A 20,817-nucleotide genomic window follows, 5' to 3' on the forward strand; every position below is an offset into this window, starting at 1 on the left:
AAAAATGCCCACGACTCAGCACATATTACAGTAGCCATGGGCAGGGATGGGAGGTGGGACCCTCAGCAAAATATCGGGTCAATGGGGCAATGGCCCAGACCCAGGAGAGAGCTTTATCTTTCACTGTCTACCAAAAACAGTTCATAGCAGCCCCAAGAGAATTGAAAGGACTTTCTGAAGGAATACTCTGCTGTGACATACTGAGACACTGCTGGTGCCTCAAATAACAAGTTAATCTGGATGAGCCCCTTTCCTGCTCTGGTTCTCGGGGAAATTTACTGATGTGAATTCCTAAGGTAAAAGGAAAACATTAACTAATATATTTTGGGTGCCTAGTTTTTTGTCAGGCACTTTACATATGTTAAGTCCTCTAAATCTTACCATGTAGGTTTTATGATCCCCCAATGAGGAAACTGAACATCAAAAAGTTTAATTCTTCAGGTAACATAAGTATCTAGGGAAGAAACTGGAACGGCAGCCTCACTGTCTCTTTGGCAATAACACACCATGGCAGAGGGATCTTGGGAAATGCAATACTTCCCGATGTTACTCAGCCTTCCTTGCCGGAGGAGTTACCACCCATCATTCTTTGTGGTGGAAAAGATGAGATGGAGACAGAAGCTTCACATACCAAATGTGACTTCAAATTCAAATGCGATTTTTAAAGAAATACCAGAACTTTTACAGCGAAATGATTGTTGTTTTCAAAGAAATTACATTGTGTCAATGTATTTCTGCCAATAATGTTATTCCTTGTGTGGTGTATGCTTGAAAATACTCTTGGAATTAACTTAAGAAATAATTTACTAGCAATTTCAATAGAATTTTCATTACTTTACAGCAACACTTCATATCTTACCAAAATTGAATTACGTAACTTGATCATCCACCTCACTTACAAAGCTTGATTCCTAATGACTGCTGGGTATTCTCCAAATGAAATCTGTCCTTTAATGGTAAAAATTGGCTAGCAGTGAGAATTAAATGAGACTAAGCCAACAAACATTTATTATGCAACTAAACATGCTAGGCACTATTATAGGCAGTGGGGATTCAGCAGTGAAGAAGAGAGTTCTGTCCTCATAAATTCCAGCGATGAGATGTTTGTGGAAACATTTTGTACTCCATGAAGAAGTAGATATTCCTAATAATGACCAACAATTTCTGAAGACAATTTCAATAAGGGGTTCCAAAAAGGTTTTGTGTTATAGTAGCAATAGAAACAAATATGACCTCTTAAGGTGGTCACTTTAGAGGACATTCTATGTGAATCAATTGTCCCTTTGATATTTGTATCAAACAACTGTCCCTTTGTATATTTATGTTTCTTAAATATTCAGTTATCTTCCTTTAATGTTAGATCTGTTTTCTATGTAAAAGTGAAGGTGATTTTCTATGACTGCAACCTTAACTACCTTTGGGAAAAATCCAAATTCAGAAATGCTAACAGGTTACTGAATTATATTGAATCCAGATGGTACTGAATTTAGCCCAAACATTCAGATGAAATGTTAGGAGTTCTTATCCAGCATCTGGATATTTGGACATTTCAATGGTCAACTGCCTTGTATTTACAAATACAGACTGATACTTTAGATACATTAAGTAAGCCAAATGTCAGATAATTAACAGAATTGTTAAACATATTTTAAATGTGCTAATGGTATGTGAATATGCTCATTCACAGATTTTGAAAGTAAATTTAGCATCTGCATTCTAACAAGAAAATTATAAGAAAACTTATTCAATTAGACCTAACAGGAAAAAGGAAACTTCTAAAAGATAAATAATCTAATTTGACCCCCTTTTTTATAATCATAGCAAGAAAGAACATATTAACACTCGGTATTTAGAAATAGGTATATATTTTTTAAATACTTGAAGCTATAAGAAGCTACAGGCATTTAGAGAACCTTTTGTTTGAGATGGTAGAAAATCATTTACATACATGGTAAATTCTGTGCCTCTAACTTAGCTATTTAAGATTTGTTGAATTCAATGTTACTTTTCACTCTAACACTATAACTCCCCTTATAAGAAAAATCTCCATCCCATCCATTTATTTAACCACTCTTTCTTTTATGTGTAGGCACAGTATATCTTTTTACACCAGTGCATTCTGGATCTCTTATCAAGTAAAGGAAGTAATCAGCCCATCTGTTTTGTTAACTATTCAGCACTTCAGAAGATGGACTCTTTGGATGCCATGGAAGGTGAATACAGGCAATGTGTACACAATTTACTAGTTTACCACCTATAGTAAAAGTACTAATTTAATAATAACCATATGTTGAAAATGTTTTAGAAGCTTGGTTAGTGCACTTATCAATTTTTTTCATTCCTAATCCAAGTTAGGATACCATGTTTCCCCGAAAATAAGACCTAACCGGAAAATAAGCCCTAGGATGATTTTTCAGGAGGACATCCCCTGAACATAAACCCTAATGAATCTTTTGGAGCAAAACTTAATGTAAGACCCGGTCTCATTTTTGGGGAAACATGGTAATAACCTTTCTATCTGCACTATATTTTTGCCATGAAACATTCAAATCTTTTGAACTGTTAAGTTCAATTCTCTCTTGTGACATGTTACTTTATGTTATAGGTGATGTTGAGCTTGAATGGGAAGAGACCACCATGTAAATAAATATTCAGACCAAAGATTACAACTGGAAGATATTTTCAAATCCCAGGAGCCAAAATTAACCCCTTATTCTTCTGAATTGAAATGTGTAACCTTAAAGAAATCTCTATGTTTCCCTTACTGTGCCTTATACTAAATGTATTGACATTTTATGAATAGTTCCAATAAATACCTAATTCAGGATAGTTATTTGTTTTGTATAGAGTAAACATTATGCATCTAAAATATTTAAGAAGATATCCCAGAGATTTTTGATGTCTTCCATATTTGGGTAATGAGCCAAATATAAAATTATTGTTGTATTAGCATTGTTTCAATGTGAATTTTCCCTATGTATTGAATTTAGTCTTGAACAAAAGTTGCAAATGTTGATTCAGTAGTGTTATTTTGGCCTCCAGGGTGTTGACGTTTCTTGTGGATAACTTCCAGGACTGTCATAATGATCTGACTTCCACGTACGCCCCTGTGTTTTGAATCCTCTGTTTTATGAGTGCTGAGATATCATCTCGTGATCTCGAACAGCTGAACAGTAACCTCTGACACTGCAGGGATTACTTAGCCTTTATACAACACACAGTAGCTCTTTGGGGACACTTAGGGCTATTTAAATTGCATTGTGATCTCTAGTTTGAAAAAAACAAAGAAACATTAAGCAGTGCAATTGCTCATCTGAAGCAATAGAGTGCTTTTCTAGTCTGTCTCCATTTGTACATTTTCAGGCACAAGCTGTACCACTATATTGTATAGGTAAATACAGAGTTAAATGTATCAGAGTATTTGTCCTGAGATATATATTCAAACTAATATTAATAATTTCTTCAGCAGAAATGTATTAAAAAACAAGAATAAAACCATGTAATGTGTTTCAAGCTTGTAAACTAATGATGTGTTGCTGTGGTGCCAACAGAGACATCCTAATAGATCAGAAAAAAAATGGTCTTTATTTCATTTCTCTAGGTTGATTATTGAGTATATTTGGTAATCCTGAAACAAAGCAATTAACCAGGTTATAGCAAATTAGAGATTTTTTTACAAAGAAAATATTTCAACCTCCTTTTTGTTAGACAGTAACAGTGTACTAAGTAACTTTTGAACTATGTGGTATTATTTTGTCACAGATTTCAATTAAGAGTCATAAAACACAGTAATATTAATTATTCTATTTCTTCTATGATAAGAATTATACCTTACGCAACTTTCTGCTGGAATATAAATATAGAAAAATGTAATGGCCAATAAAATTGAATTTTAAGCAATTAAGTTACTTTGAAGCATGATTTCAGAGGTCTTTATAAATATAAATTTGATTTTGTATCACATATTAGGATATAATTGATAATTATAATATAATGAAGTATGTTATATATAAGTACAGTATAATAATATAAAATAGTATAAATAATAACGGTATAATCATTTCTATGATACCCATAGATAGTAATTTTAAAATCAAATTTATTATCCAAAAAATTAAATCCTGTAGTCTTGCAAGCAGTCCTGCATCCAAGAAAGTATAAATAAATATAACCTATTACTATTCCAGTGAACAAGTTTACTCTATAGAAAGTTACAAAAAACAATAAGATGTGCTGAGAACTCTAAAAGATTCAAGTTGGAGTCAGAAGTTCTTCAGTTTGCTTTATGTGTCAATCAGTGATAATGTGTGGCAAGCTAGTACTTATGAATGTAGGTTTTTGTACTCATGGAAGATAGATAACAACCTGTGAAAAGTATTGGTGAGGTTACTTTTTAATGAATTAAATGACAAGAAAATAAATTGTTCAATCTACAGGCCAGTCCATTTTCCATAATATCTTTATAAAACAGAAGCGTACAACAGAGTATCAGGTTTGACACACATGTGTATACATATGTGCGTATAATACAGAGTTTTAATATAAGGTCTCCTCTAAAACAGTGCTTATCAAACTGCATACAGATCACCTGGGGATTGTGTTAAAAAAGCAGATTCTGCTTCAGTAGGTCTAGGGAAGGACCGGAGATTCTTCATGTCTAGTAAGTACACAAGTTATAACATTGCAACCTGATCTCAGGCCATACATTGAATAGCAAATCTATGAAAGACATTAGGATTAGAATAAGTTTGTGTCCACCTGAAATTATTTGAAACATGTTTAAAAAGATCTGGCTTCCTTATCAGAAAAAAATTATAACAGAGCACCTGTTAAATGTGTGCAGCTCACTACCTCACAAAAATTGTAACTGAAATTGAATTGAAACTCATATATTAACCATAGCTAAATTTTCTCTTAATTATGCCGTGAAAGGGCTAATGTATATCCAAGTTCCATTGGTGGCTACTAAGTGCAAATTAAAATAATGAGGAACATCTGTAACATTTTTAGATCAGGTTTGTCAAAATACATTGAAGCACATGTACAATAAATGAGCAACATGTGTTTCATCTGAACCAAATGAAACTGGAGCCTCTCAGAATGGTTTGCCAGAGAGGAGAGCAGCTGTGGGTATCACCTCTACTTTCATCCAGCTTTAAAGTGCATAATTTTCTTCTTTCAGTTTGTAGGTGAAATGTATAATAAGTCTTTTGAAAACAAGCTGATTAAACCTTGCTCTCTTTATAAAGGAGATGGTGATTCACTCTCTATCTGGTACCAAACAATAGATTGTTTAAAATGGAATTTAAGCTCAGCAAAGTATTCTATCAGTCCATGACATTAATGCAGTAAGTTCATTTTTGTGGGTCAGCTTTTAAAAAAAACTCACAGTGAAATTTTTGATGAAGCCTAGAATACAAAATGATCAGAAATTCTCAATTGCATGATATTAAAAGTAAAGGTTTTTTTTAAAAACAGTTTATAAGGCATAGTCTTTGCAAAACAGCTTGTCTTCTTAGGATAAGTAATATTTTGTGGTAAATGACTTCGCAAATATGCATTGAGTTTCTTTGTGGAATCAAGACTCCTATGCTCACCAGCTCATGAAGATGTTCTGAGGAAGAGATTAGATTACATATATGAATGTGTTTCAAAAAGTACAAAGAATTCTACAAGGTTAAGGTAATCTTTTACCCAAGCTGGTCATTGTGTAATATTTATCAGTAAAATAATGTATCCCATTTTAGGATTGTATTGTATTTTGTAATGTTTCATGCTATATTTGTATGTCTGTTTCAAATCTATGGATTGAAGAGAAAATTGTGGCAGTTACATTGACTTCTGCTAAAGGAGACCATTGCTACTTTTTTATGAATAATTAATAGGATTCTCAAGGAATTTGTGGACTAAACTGAGTAGACAGACATATACACAAATAATATAAAATGTGGTTTAGAAAATAAGTGAAGAAAATTTTTATTTCAGGCTTTTCAACAGGACATCCTGAATCAGTGTCTGCAATACAGTCATTTGAAAATAGAACTGTAACTTAGTAGAAGGTAACAAACACATTATTCCTTCCTGTTAACAAGATTATGTTTCTAGAGTCACAAACTTTTAAATTGTTTTAGTTTTCACTCAAAGTATTCTTGGACTGGGAAGTCATTTCAGTAAATGATAAACTTTTTAGAATAGTTTTATGTTCATCATCTTGATTAATACTTATAAAATCCTTAAAAATCTGTAGCGTCCCATATTACAAAAAAATACAATGAAAGCTTAACTGCTGTGTCCAACACCCCATTTAGTATGGGTAGAAGCTGCGTGTCATCATCAACTTACTGAATGTCAATGATAAAGTTAAAAAATGTAAAACCAACAAAGAAAACAGAGACCTGTTCAGGGGTTCAAAGATAAGAAGCTATTTTGGCTTCTATTCAGAAGCAATGCAAGCCAAAATAAAAGAACGAAATATTCAGTGCTGAAAGTACCTTCTAAATCTAATCAAGGGCAACTACAAAAAAAGCTAGTGCTAATACCATACTTGATGATGAAATATTAAAGGTATTCACCATAAGATTAAGAAAAAGACAAAAATGCCCACTTTTCTATTTAACATTATGCTGGTGTTCCTAGCCATTACAGTAAGGCAAGAAAACGAAATAAAAAGAATAGTTTGTAAAAGAAGGAACAAAACTGTCTATATGAGCAGAGGGTATAATCATGTATGAAGAAATTACTGAGAAAGGTACCAAAGAAAAAAACTGCTAGGTATAATAAGTAGCTTTAAAAAGGTTACAGGATATAAGACCAAAATAAAAAAATTAATTTTATTTCTATATACTACCATAAACATAAAATGCTTAAGAATAAATTTAACAAAATATGTGCAAGATTTATATACTAAAAATGATATTGGTGAGAAGAATTAAAGAAGACCCAAATAAATTTTTAAGTGCATGTCCATGAACTAAAAAATATTATTATTAAGATGTTGATTCTCTTCATATTGAATGACAGATTCAACAGGGTATCAATCTTGATCCCATAAGGCCTTTTTTTTTAGAAATCAATGAGCTGGTTTTATAGTTTCTAAAAAATGATACAAAAGACCTAGAATAGCCAAAATGATTTATAAATAGAACACAGATGAATGATTTACATTATAGATATATAGTAGTTCTCATTAAAAGAAAAACTAGAAAGTCAAAAAATAAATTCACACATAGTGATTCAATAGGTTTTGAATAAAAGTGACAAGACAATTCAGTGGGGGATAACAGTCTTTCCAATAAATAGTGTTAGAACAACTGGTTGTTCCTTTGGAAAAACATGGACCTTCATCTGTATCTCATATAACAAATAAAAATTAACTTGAAATGGAATACAGATTTAAATGTAAAAGCTAAAACTATGAAGTATAAAGCTTATAGAAAAAAATTAAGAGAAAATCCTCATGATCTTGGGATAGGCAAAGATTTCTTAGAGTACAAAACATGAAATATAAAAGAAAAAAATTATAAATTGTGCTTCCTCAAAATATAACCTTTTACTCTTCAAAAGACACTGTTAAGAAAATGAAAGATCAAGCCACAGCTTGGGAGAATTGGAGGAAATATTCACACTGTATCCTGGGACTTGTATCCGGAATACATGTATATTCACAGAATAATAACACACACATATACATAAACACACACACACACACACACACACACACACACACACACACAAATGGCCAATATCTGAAAAGCTGCTAATATCATTAGTCATCAAGGAAATGCAAATTAAAATCAGAATGAGATAATTATACCAATGGAATGATTAAAATTAAAATAACTAGAAATATCAAGTTATCCTGGCAAGGATTTTGAACAGCTGGAACTGGAAGTATATGGTACAGTCATGTTGGAATGACTCCTAGTCATTTGTCCAAGAGAAATTAAAATATATTTTCAAAATATCTCCATGAGATATTTAACATATTATTAAAATAATATATTCTTAGCAGTTTTATTCAATATAGCCAAAAAATGAAAAAAATCCAAATACCCATCAACAGCAATGAATAAGTAAGTTGTGATATATTTGGACAATGAAATACAACTTGGAAATAAAATAAAAATGAACAATTGATACAAGAACAGAGAAAATCCTCAAAAACATCAGGTTGAGTGAAAGAAGATAGACCTAAGGAAATATTTATTGTAAAAATCAATTTATATGAAGGTCTGGAACAGGTTAAACTAATCTATTGTGATAGAAATCAAATCAGTTATTGCCTAGGGTGAGGTATGTGTGGGGATTGACTGCAACTGGCAAACGGGAACTTTTGGGGGCTGATGAATGTATTCCATATCTTAAATAGAGTGTTATTTACACATGTATATGCGATTGTCAAAATGCTTTAAATTGTATACATACAATGAGTGCATTTTATTTCATGTGAATTATAATCCAATAAGGTTGATTTTAAGAAACAGAAGGATAATGAAAAATTAGTTTCAAGATGTCTATAATATACCACTTACATAATGTTTTAAAAATACAATTAGTACATATTTTATGGATTCATTCATTATAGTGAATGAACTATATAGTGATAAATGGAATATAAGTATTGATGCCAGAATTGTGGTTTCCTCTGATACGGAAGAAAAGAAGGTAGGGAGATGCATTTTCATGGAATCAGCAGGGATCCACAAGGATTTCAAATGCATTTGTAAATTTCGTTTTAAAATTTGAAGCATATATGGCAGCACAGATTTGTTAAAGTTAAGTAATGAGCAAAAATGTTATTCTTTCAAATTTTCTTTGTGTTAGAAATATTTCATATTTTTTAAAAGCATGAGTAAATTTTAAACAATTTATTAAAATCACATAAAATATATATGAATTATTTTGACAAATCTACCAAAGTGTCCTGCTCTCCTGCTTGAATAAGTGCAATATGGAGAGATACATTTACATACTTTTGTTACTTATTCCATTCTGAAGCACTAATACTTGTGTTTTAAATTTTAAAAATAAAATTTCATGTGTTGTAAGTGTTTTCCACAGAATTCACTACATTCTTATTCACTTAGTATTTATAACCAGGTGAAGCACCATGGAAGATATGAATTCACTTTTTGGACTCGCACTGGAACAATTTCATCAATCTGAGAGCATCACATTCATAAAGTTGATGCTTGCTAACAGGATTAACACTGACTCCCTGGGCTGTTACATCAGAAGTTTTACGAATGTATGTTTTAAAGAATGTACTTAAAATTGTGATAGGAATCATTTGCATAAAATAGATTATTATAATTTCTTTTACTGTGATTAATATAGATTTCTTAATTGATTAACATAGCTTTCTTTATTGAATCATGCCAGGCACTCTTCTAAAGACTTTACAAATACTAATTAATCCTGACAATTCTTGGAAGTGAGTGCTACTATCTGCCTTTTACAGAAGAGAAAACAAAAGCAAAAACAATAGTTTATTTGACCTCTTCAAGGTTACTCTTAAGTAAGTGAAAGAGCCTAGACTTGAAACTATAAGTCTGATTTCAAAGTCTGCAGTATTAGCCACCGTGAATATAATATGAGACCGCCAGATATATAATATCTTTGATATTAACCTACTAAGGTGTAGAACATATACTTACACTCTAATAACTTCTGTCCTCAAAAAAACAGAAGGTTCCTGACATCATCTAAAATAGGCCACTTTATGCAAATTATATATGTCAGCTACTCAGCCAGTGATAGTGCTAGCCTTTGAATTCAGTTACCTAGCTCACTATTCTTTCTGTTATTTGCTGTCTCCTCCAATATTTATTTGGCCCAAACCAAATTGTGTTATTTGTTTTTCCAGTTCTCTGCAACTTGTTGCCAGATTCATATCCCTAGCTCTAAACTCTGACCATTTCTCTAATCTGTTCATGAGCACTTCATTACCTATTGAATTAAACTTATTTAAAAAATGCCTTTCCCGGGCCGGCCCGGTGGCTCAGGCGGTTAGAGCTCCATGCTCCTAACTCCAAAGGCTGCTGGTTCAATTCCCACATGAGCCAGTGGGCTCTCAACCACAAGGTTGCCAGTTCAATTCCTCGTGTCCCGCAAGGGATGGTGGGCTCTGCCCCCTGCAACTAAGATTGAACATGGCACCTTGATCTGAGCTGCCGCTGAGCTCCCAGATGGCTCAGTTGGTTGGAGCATGTCCTCTCAACCACAAGGTTGCCGGTTCGACTCCCGTAAGGGATGGTGGGCTGTGCCCCCTGCAACTAGCAACAGCAACTGGACCTGGAGCTGAGCTGCGCCCTCCACAACTAAGACTGAAAGAACAACAACTTGAAGCTGAACAGAACCCTCCACAACTAAGATTGAAAGGACAACGACTTGACTTGGAGAAAAGTCCTGAAAGTGCACACTGTTCCCCAATAAAGTCCTGTTCCCCTTCCCCAATAAAATCTTAAAAAAAAAAAAAAAAAAAAAAATGCCTTTCCCACAGTAATACTCTTTTTTTTTTTTTTTTTTTTTTTTCAGACCTAAGCCAGAACTAGAGTACTTGCTGCCTACTAAAACACACCCTACACATTCCCAGTGCCATGCTTTGGCTTATACAATTTCCTCAGTACTTACCCACTGGCATGTTTCACTTGCTATATGGATTGTCCATTGTTTGTGATCAATAACTGTTTTTCTCATGATTTTAACCACATATCATTTAGCATAACATCTTACACATGAGATAAACTCAAGCAAATATATTCAATTGAAAGTTTGCCTTAACAGAAATAATATAATGTTGCTTGTGTGACAGTGTATTTCACATGCTAAAATATCTTTTTCATCAGGGAGCAAATACTGCTGCATCAAAAGTAAATGAAAATGGGAAAACTGCCATATAATCATTTGTCACTTGTTCAGGATTATCAATTATCAAGAATAAAATCAAGATCTTAACACTGTGCAAAAACCCTTTAAAACATTGAAGTTGACGAAAAAAATTCAGTACAGTTGGGCAAATTACTAAAAAGTAGTTAATCAAATCTTTTTTTCTTACCTTATAGACACTTCAACAAACTTAGTCTCCCAGTTCAAGCAGTTTGGAAACAGCAAAAGAGATGGCTTATATCGTTATATTGTGCACAGACACACACCTTCCTATTAAAAACCCATACTCCTTCAAAACACAAAAAAATGGGACCATTTATTTAAATCCAACATATTTCATTAGCAACTGGATAAAACAAAACTAATATTACAACCAAAGCCCTTTTTAAGAAACCATATATGTTTTTCTCTTTAAATTACATTGTCTTTACTCTTTAAGGTGACAGGAATGGGTTTAACACATTTTTAGAAGACTTCATCAAAACTAATTAGACTAAAAAGACAAAGTGAGGATGTTTCAGAAGAAACTTAGAACAATATATCCCACAGGGCTTAGGCAGGTGCCGGAGACAGTGAGGCCAGTCTGGAGCCAGCTGCCAATGCGCACATGCGCAGAAGCAGACACGAAGTCCAGAAAGGACAGGAGCAACAGGTGGCAAACCAGGCCAGCAGGACACACGAGGGTGGACTAGTATGAGGTAGCATCTAGTAACACGCAGGTGGAGCAAGGCTAAAGAGAATCCAAGAATTGGCCGTGTGCAGATCCAAAAAAAAGCCAGAGGCAGGGAAGAGGGTCAGCAGGAAGCAGGGTCCTTACTAGCCAGCAAGATTCAGAGGCAGCTCATTTCTTCATTGCCAGACTCAAAGAAGAGACACCCACGCAGGGTTGAATGATCCCTCATTTCCTGAAGATAGGCAGATAAATAGATGTGTGGATTGATACATATATGATAAATAGATGATAGATAAATACATAGAGATAATAGATAGATGATATATAGATGTATATATTGTCATGCGGGGAGGCCTGCAGGGTCTCTGGCCCCGCTCCCCACATAACGCAGGATATGGTGAGGCCAAAAAGGAACACCCACGGAGCCATAGGTAGGGGAGTCATACCACTACGGTCTCACTGGAGGCTGGGTTCACTGGACGTGCGACCTGCTGTCCGTTTTGTCTGCAACCCACCGACGACTCTCTTTCACTCTCCTCCACTCTCCTCGGCTCTCCTTCGTAGCCGCAGCAGTTATATTAGCGGCTAATTGGCTAACTGGCTACAGCTGACGGCCAACCAGCCCCAGCTGATGGCCATCTACTACCCGAGCCAGCACTCCACGTGAGGCCGAGAGCCTGTAAACTACTTTCTGGGGCTCTGTCCCCACATATATATACATATATGTGTGTATATATGTATATATATATATATATATATATATATATATATATATATATATATATCTCACTATATATCTCCCCTTCACTTATTTAGTTCTTAAGAGTACTATATAACTGTTAACTGAGTGAATGAATGAACTAATGCTTTAAATAAGAAGGGTACCAGAGAAATTTTAAAGGCAAAAAAATATCAAAATCAGGTACCAAAAGTATATTACCACTAATCTAACCAAAGCAATGATAATGAAAACAAAAATAACAGTCCAAGTCAAATTTGCCATTAATTGGTACAAAAAAAATTGCATACCTAGAAGATACAAATAAGTATAGTGAAAAAGTTTATCAGTAAAAAATTCAGAACTTTATCTATAAAAAGTTATTTCATACAGGTGATCACAAAAACCATTGTGGGGACAGAGCCCCAGAAAGTAGTTTACAGGCTCTCGGCCTCACGTGGAGGAGTGCTGGCTCGGGTAGTAGATGGCCATCAGCTGTGGCTGATTGCCCGTCAGCTGTAGCCAGTTAGCCAATTAGCCACTAATATAACTGCTGCAGCTATGGAGGAGAGCCAAGGAGAGTAGAGGAGCAGAGCCGAGGAGAGTGGAAGAGAGTCCTCCGTCGGTTGGCAGAAAAACGGACAGCAGGTCGCACGTCCAGTGAACCCAGCCTCCAGTGAGACCATAGTGGTATGACTCCCCTACCTATGGCTCCGTGGGTGTTCCTTTTTGGCCTCACCATATCCTGCGTTCTTATGTGGGGAGCGGGACCAGAGACCCTGCAGGCCGCCCTGCACGACAAATGGTGCAGCGAGCAGGGTCCCCCGCACGACAACCATAAACAGCCAATTAATGAGTGAGAAGATACAATGGGAAAAATTAATTCACTGATAATGTCCAAATGTTATAAAACACCAGGAGGTTAAACTTATAGGGCATTTCTAAAGAAAACTATAAAACATGGAAATCTGAAATATGATTTTTTCTTTTTTTTTTGGTATGGGAAGCCTGTTATAACGAACATGTTTCTTCTCAAATTACTTCATAGGTTTAATATGCCAATTTAAAAATGTTAATAGTATTAGATTATATCAAATTTGAAATATAAGAAATTAAATTCTTAATTTCATTTGGAAGAATAAATTACTGAGACATAGGATAAAAAAATTGAGTATGAAGTATGATGATAGGAAAACTCTTTTACATATAAAAATGTTTTATTATCTAAATCAAGTTAAAGTGTGTTAATGATATGAGAAGCAAACAACACTTCAATGAAAGAGACAGGATTTTCTAACACAGGTCATGTTATAAGATTTTAGTATGTCAGTAAGGAACTATCACCCACCAACGAAAAAAGATATGCTATTCAGTAACTGATGTAGAGAAATTGTCTGCTAGGAAAAAAATGAAATCATTCTAAGTTTAACCCTCTCACCCTAAACCAAAATGAATTTTGGAGAGAATAACGCTTAGTATGTTTCATGGCCTTTTTTTTCCTTTAAAGACACTAAATAATGTTGCCTCCTCAGGTCATTCACCCAACTCCTAATGCCCAGTCGATCCTACCACCCCAATGTGAAACATTTACGTTTTCTCCAAAATTCATAAAAATTCAAAGATTTATCTCCCAAAATCAAAACCTGAAGTTTAGATTATTAAGCTACTTTAAGTAACCTTACTTTCCAGTCCAATAAATGTAATTAAAGTATCACATAACATAACTCAATATAGTTAGGAAAGATATTATTCACATAACTGAATTTCCCAGATAATATAAGATTATAATTTGGAACAAGCCACCTGGTTCCCTGCTCCCACGATCCTCATTTCTGTACATCAGAAGCAATTCAGTTTAACCAGAAAACTGCCTCACTCTGAACTCTGGGAAGAATTTAGTCCTTATCTAGGGAAATTTCATTTATAGTCCTTCAATACCCCTGGATCAGCATCAAGAGAACTTTGCTGCAAATCTTGTGCATGCCTTGTTTCCTCGTCCTAAAAAAAGATTCTGTCTTATTTACCAGATATTAGTTCTAGTTGTGCCAAGGTGCCTGCTTTTATTTTCTTAAATCATGTTTATTTGACGTTCTCATTATAAAAGTAGAAAATGCTTACAGAATGTTTTTAATTAAAGAAAAATCTTTATAAAAGTTGTATCAACCAAAATTCCAGTTCCCAAGAATAACTATTATTAACATTTCCCACTGAGCTTTCTGATCATAGTCACCAAAATGAAGATACCTAATCAGATAATTGGTGAGATTATGACATTGGCTAGAAGTATGACCATTTTGCTTGCAAAGTTTTGGCTTTAATTACCTGTCACTTATAAAAAATATTTAATAAGTACATCCTTTCAAAAATCTGCTAAGTTAAGTCAGTTGAAAGGAAAAGACTGCTCTGCTGAGTGTTGCATTATTACGGATTCTTTTCTACGAGGTTTATTGAAGCCTGGTTATTTCAATAGCACCTTAATAGGCTACCGTAACCATTTCAAAGTCTTTTTATCAATGGGCTACCCAGTACGTAACATTAAATATATCGTTTCTTTTTTTAAATGAGGATTTACTAGACTAAAAATGGGTTCACAACATTAAGTTATTTTAAGGTAAATTAAAATATGTTTATTTATATAAAGCCAAGACTATAAAGAAGAAAGTTGAAGAATATAAAGAAGGGAGTTAAGGATTACTATTTCCAATGCTGGATTTCATACTGTTCTTACAACCTTCGGGGACCCAAGAAAGTCTGGATCAAGAGTTCAAGAGATAAAGTCTGGAGCAAGGTTCAAGAGATAAAAAGGCAGCAACACAGATCAACTTCTGGAATGTCCTGAAGAGTGCCCAAGGGACAGGTAACCACTTGTCCTGAGGCTCACTCTTGGGACCAGCTGGGTGAAATAGTGACTGTCATTGACAGAGAGATCAGAAACATCAAGAAGGCCAGGGATTCAGGACCTGGGTGAGCAGGAACAAGTAACTTACTCTTAAAATGAGCAGCCGATAAACAATCCTACTACTCTCTTCTTATAAACATACCATGAGGGCCTGAACTCAAAATTGGGGAACTCTAATTTGGTTGTGACAGCCAGACTTAGCAGTTAATTTCTTGGACTTAGTATCTAAGGCTTAGCAATTTCAGCTACAAAAAAACAAACAAAACAAAGTCTTTCTATAAAAGTTTTTTTTTTGAGTAGTGAGCCTCTGGTCCCACAAAGTTTCCAGGAACTCCTACGGAAGCAAAAATTGGAGACTTACTTTCAAAGAGGGTAAATGAGCATTGTACCTTGACCTGATCTAGATACACATCTTTTGTTAAAGCACAATAAATTTATGCAAATCCAAAATAGAAATCAGTATCTACTAAGGAAAAATGCCATTCTATCTCAGAGAAGAGGAATGAGGGATTTGACCATAATCACCTTCATTAATTCGCACAGCAAAGATTACATAGTACCTGTTTTCCACCAGATTGTCTTCCTAGCACTGATTGTACAACCCCTGCCCTGTGGAGTGGATGATATGAACAAATAAACATCATAGGGCAATGTGAAAAATGCTTAGATATGAGTCTTCATAGCATCAGATACTGTAATCAATATGAGATATGTAAAGAGACAGTTGTGAAAAATGGGTATAGTTCGATGACCCATGCTCCACAAATAGGTATTTCCTTACAGTCATTGCTTTGAAATAGGAGCGTATACAAGGCAACATCAAGGGCTTCCAAGCTTTCTGTGACTCTGTGCTTTTGCACCAAATTTTACTCCAAGGAAGCATACCTTTAAAATAATGTTTTACCTGAAGGCTTTTTGTGTCGATCCAGTAAAGCTAAGCATTTTAAATAATTCCAAATTATGTTTTTATTTTCAAAACATTGTAATTTTTTAAAGCATTGATTTAAAGTGGTCAAATTTGGATTCAGAATGATTTCACAACCCTACTTTTCTCCCTCTAGCCTTTCCTTTCCCTCCCTCCTCTCTCCCTCTAGTCCTCCGTCTCTCACTCCTCCTCTTCCCACTTCTCTCTCTCTATCATTTGCCTTTTGCTAGACTATGAAGAGCTCCAGAGCCTCAGAGCCCCAGAAGAGTCTTCTGCCCACTTTGTAAGGTAGAGCTAAATTACTGCACCCTCAGAAAAGCTTACACTAATCTTACAAGATCGTGCTTCATTTTTTTCTTGTGGCTGCAGTTATTGCTAAGATAATGTATTTATAAAACTCTTTCACTGCCAAAAATAGTATTATAGTATTATCATATGTCCAAAAGCTGATTTTAATCATCACTTTAATCTTCAAAAGATAACTTATCCCATGAAGAAGACTGGGATTTTCTTCAAAGTCAGAAAAAAATAAGCTTTTTGGTGAATTGAAATGGATAAGATTAAAGAAAAAAATATTCTGTTATGGGAGTTTTAGAAAGCTATATAAAATACCAGACCCTCAAAGAAGTAAAAATAAAGTTGGAAACATAAGAAGTCTAGCTATATCTTGAAATTACTTAGTTCTTTAAAAAAAGTAGCATATGTTCTTAATGCTATTACATCATAACAATCCAAAATCTAAGACTAAACCACATTAATTGATCTGAATAAAATGGGAAAAATAATATAAAAACAATCAAATATCACTTATTACACTTATTTTTAAGCATAGCAACAACACATACAAAAAATGGCTACCTTTTGGCAAACTTCAAATACAAAAATTTCCAGGAACAGCACAACAGATTGGTAAAGTCCAACCCTTGATGCTTGCATTCTTTCTTTGTGATGTGATGTTTCTCACTAACCCAAAACGAAAACTGACACACATGAAAAGAGCTTGTTGTGCCATGGAAAAGTCTTACCACTGCACAGTACAACTTCATTTTATTACAAAGCAAATATTATACTCATCCACAGCCATTCCTTTTATTATCCATTTTTTTCTGTACTTTATTCCTCAAAATGCTGGGGTTTCCTAATCACGAATAAAAATTAGCGAGGTTGACCATATTTCACAAAAGGATACAACCATTATTCTGTTTCCTGGGATCTGTTAGTACTTCAGTCTTGACTGAAATGACCTCACTCACAGAACATGTGCACACATACCTCCCAATCAGAGAAGGGGAAAAAAAAAAAAGACTTTTTTTTTTTTTGGAAGTAGTTTATAACTAGAGATCGACTGGATCTACTCACATCAGGTGTGTGGAAGGATGCAGGTTAGGAAAGGAAGCAATAGCCTGGATTTACTGCCTTCAAGACCATTAAGTCTTGGTAGAGAGAACTAATTGATTTTGCTCTTTTCACTCTTGAAGAGGTCAAGCTGACATTTCCCTCTGTGAGAATGGATAATGAAGCAAGGGGCAAACTGCACTAATGACTCTGTGACATACTTAAAGGTGCTAGTGTTATATAGTGTTCTGAACACAGAAAGAATATTCAACAAAGAGCCATATTAGAAGAGTTTGTAAAATACTAAATTGCGATAGCAGCTGAGAGAAAAGAAGAGTTCTTTTGAAAGGAAATTAATGGACCGTTGGTGTCACTTCCTAGAGGATTTGGAAGTGAGAAGTGGAATTGAGGAGACCATGTTAATAGAACCCTTGTTTGTATAAAAAGACCATCATACTTACTTTACCAGATATCCATCATAGGAGTCATGCTTGTCACCGTCTGCATTAGTCTGTGTTTAGCAGAAAATAATGCCTTATTATGGGCTATGGGAGCACCTTATTTTCTTGATCTCCAACAGCACATGATCATCTGTTTTCTTGGACACAAATTTAGAAAGAAATTCTACCCTCGCCTGATGTGGTAATTCTTGGACCAAAGACATTCACCATTTTGAGAATGAAAAGATTGTTTCAAGCCTAAACTATCTTATTTCTGAGTGAGTTTAGAAATATTTGGAGCCAAAATCTTTTAAGTTCTAGCCTTTGTCAATAGTAACCCCATTGCAAATTAAATCTTCTATTCTGTCAACTAATAAATGAATAGTAATAAAAGTAAACAAACATTTTCCCCATGATTATACAATTTGACTAGAAGCATAATTAATACTGATTGAAATTTTGAAGAGTATTCCTCTCTTTCTTAGGAAGACATTATATTAAAGGGAACTTTTAAAGGCTTTCTTTATGAATGGTTTATATGAAATAATATGTTAAACTTCAATTTAATTTACATTAATAAACCAAATATGTCAAAACAATTATATTGACATTTAATTTATTTCAGCATATGGAAATTATAGAGTACTTTAAAAAAATAGCTCTTCCAAAATATCCTGAAATGCCTTTTTTCACATGCTCCTTTGTAGATGTTGATAAGAACAGTATTTGTTTTATTTTTCTCTTTATTTTCATTGACTGCATGTGCATTTATACGTCTCAATAATTCAAAAGAGCTACCCTCAAAATATGTGATGCCCTGTTTGAAAAGGTGCTCCTACTCCCATTCCACAGTAGGTAGCATTACAAATCTTCATAGAAGACAATGTGAAGATGCTAAAAAAAAAATCTACATAGAAGACTAATAGAAGCATGCCATTTTATAAGTTCAAAAATGTCTAATGATTCTCCATTCCATGTAAGATGAACCCCAATATTCACAATATTTACATTTTTAGGTCTTACCAGTCATTCTCATCACAGTTTGGTCATGTCCTGTCCTTCATATTCATCTCCCATCCAAATCCGGCCCATCTTTCTAACTCCTTTAAAAAAAAATCCTACCTTTCCATGAGATCCTCCATTCATTCAAATAACCCTTCATTCATGCCAGATTCCCTACATTATTCATTTTGGAATGTTACTATATACTAATTTGGACTGTTATGTAACTGCTTCAGAAGGTACATCTTATATCTTTAATTAGATTGGAAAATCTGTGAAAGCAAGTAATACATAGGTATTTCTAGATTTAACACAAAATTTTGCACAAAATGAAGGAGTATTAAGGAACAGATAGAAAAAGAGAATGAGAATAAAAGGGGGATATTAAAAATATTTTATGTGGAGGAAGAACTAAGGGGGTTTATGGGAACTCTCAGAACTTTTTGCTCAATTTTTCTACAAATCTAAAAGTGCTCTTTTAAAATTAATAGAATTAAGAAATATTTTTAATTCATAGAATTAAAAAAACATTTGAGAGGATGCATTTTTTAAACAGAAAGTTATTTTGAAAGTTTTAAAAAATATAGTAAATACAAAGAGAAGAAATGGTGAAATAAACTTGGGTCTGTTGCTAAATAGTTAAAAATGTGTACACCATAAAATGAAATATAAAAATCCAAGAGGATTGTAGGAAGTGATAGTTTCCCTCCAGCAGGTACATAAACTATGTGTGGAATATAGGTTTGGGTTTGTGGACTACAAATAGATAAAATAGCAACTTTCAAAAGTAAGCAGAAAACAATGGATGGACAGAGGCAAATAAAAAGTAGAGAAATTAAACTTTTATAAAGACAGATTTATATTAAAGAATTCAAAGAAATTAGGTCAGAAACTAAAAACATCAAGAAATAGCGGTTGTAACTGACAAGCATATAAAGAATATACATTTTCTGTTATTTAAAAATATTTATTTCTATCATAGAGAATAGAGGAGAAAACAATGAGAATAGATGAAACTAAATATAAAAGCAAATGACTTGGAAAACATGTTAGACATAGATAAAATAGGTATAGCCTACGCTTGTCAACACAAGAAGGGATGAAAGGCCAATAAAGCATCGAATCATCAAATACATCCGAGACACTCAATATTAAGGAGGTCTTGCATTGACCACTCGTTGGTGAAATTCATTTTGGACCACATTAATGCAGCCATACTGCCCAATGGATTATAGTAGGTGAGCTACAGCTTTCGAGCAAAGATATGGCATCAGAGATCAAAGCTAAGATCATCTACACCCTCATATTCCCAATTAATATATATGGATGTGAAAGTTAAACAGTGAAGAAGGCTGATAGAAAAAAAAATCATCTGAAATATGGTTTTGGAGGCGAGCTCTACAGATACCCAGGAACACAAGAAAGACGAACAAATGGGTTCTAGAACAAATTAAGCCTGAATCATGGCTGGAGGCAAAAATGACAAAACTGAAGCTGTCCTACTTTGTGCACATCATGAGAAGACAAGGTTCTTAGAAAATATAATAATGCTGGGAAAAATAGAAGACAGCAGGATAAGAGGAAGACCAAATAGGAGACGGATGGACTCCATAAAAGAAGCCACAGGCATGAGTCTACAGGAGCTGAGCAGGGCTGTTGAGGACAGGATACTAGGGACCATCACTCATTCACACAGTCGTCAGAAGTTAGAGCTGACTCAATGGCACATAACACATAGCTTTTGAGTAGGTGTACAGAGCATTTGTGTATTGGTCCCATACAACTTCCATCTGCTGAAATCCCTCAATCCTCGGGATTGTAACTACCACAGAGTGGGGCAAAGCGTAGGAGAAGGGAGAAAGACAGGACATATGAGCATTGTGTAACTCAAGACTTGGGTAGTACGGTCTCACTATCCCATTTGTACCCTATCCTAAG

The 20,817-nt window shown here is 34.3% G+C and overlaps 1 protein-coding gene and 1 long non-coding RNA gene across 4 annotated transcripts in view; one reads left to right on the top strand and one right to left on the bottom strand.

The window, feature by feature from the left end:
• Positions 1-3,904, top strand: part of PTPRQ (protein tyrosine phosphatase receptor type Q) — a 241,992-nt gene extending 238,088 nt beyond the window's left edge. For all 3 annotated transcript variants that reach the window (XM_088800966.1, XM_074325366.2, XM_074325367.2), the window contains 2 exons: positions 2,090-2,213; positions 2,606-3,904. In XM_088800966.1, the coding sequence (XP_088657092.1) occupies positions 2,090-2,213; positions 2,606-2,643 (162 nt within the window). In that variant the 3' untranslated portion in view covers positions 2,644-3,904. The remainder of the gene's footprint in view (positions 1-2,089; positions 2,214-2,605) is intronic.
• LOC109457983 (uncharacterized) overlaps positions 1-20,817 on the bottom strand; it is a 33,848-nt gene that overhangs the window by 5,828 nt on the left and 7,203 nt on the right. The gene's annotated exons all lie outside the window — the stretch shown is intronic.

The sequence above is a fragment of the Rhinolophus sinicus genome, chromosome 1 (genome assembly GCF_057876585.1).
Source record: "Rhinolophus sinicus isolate RSI-liver-muscle chromosome 1, RSI-T2T, whole genome shotgun sequence".
Lineage (NCBI taxonomy): Eukaryota > Metazoa > Chordata > Mammalia > Chiroptera > Rhinolophidae > Rhinolophus > Rhinolophus sinicus.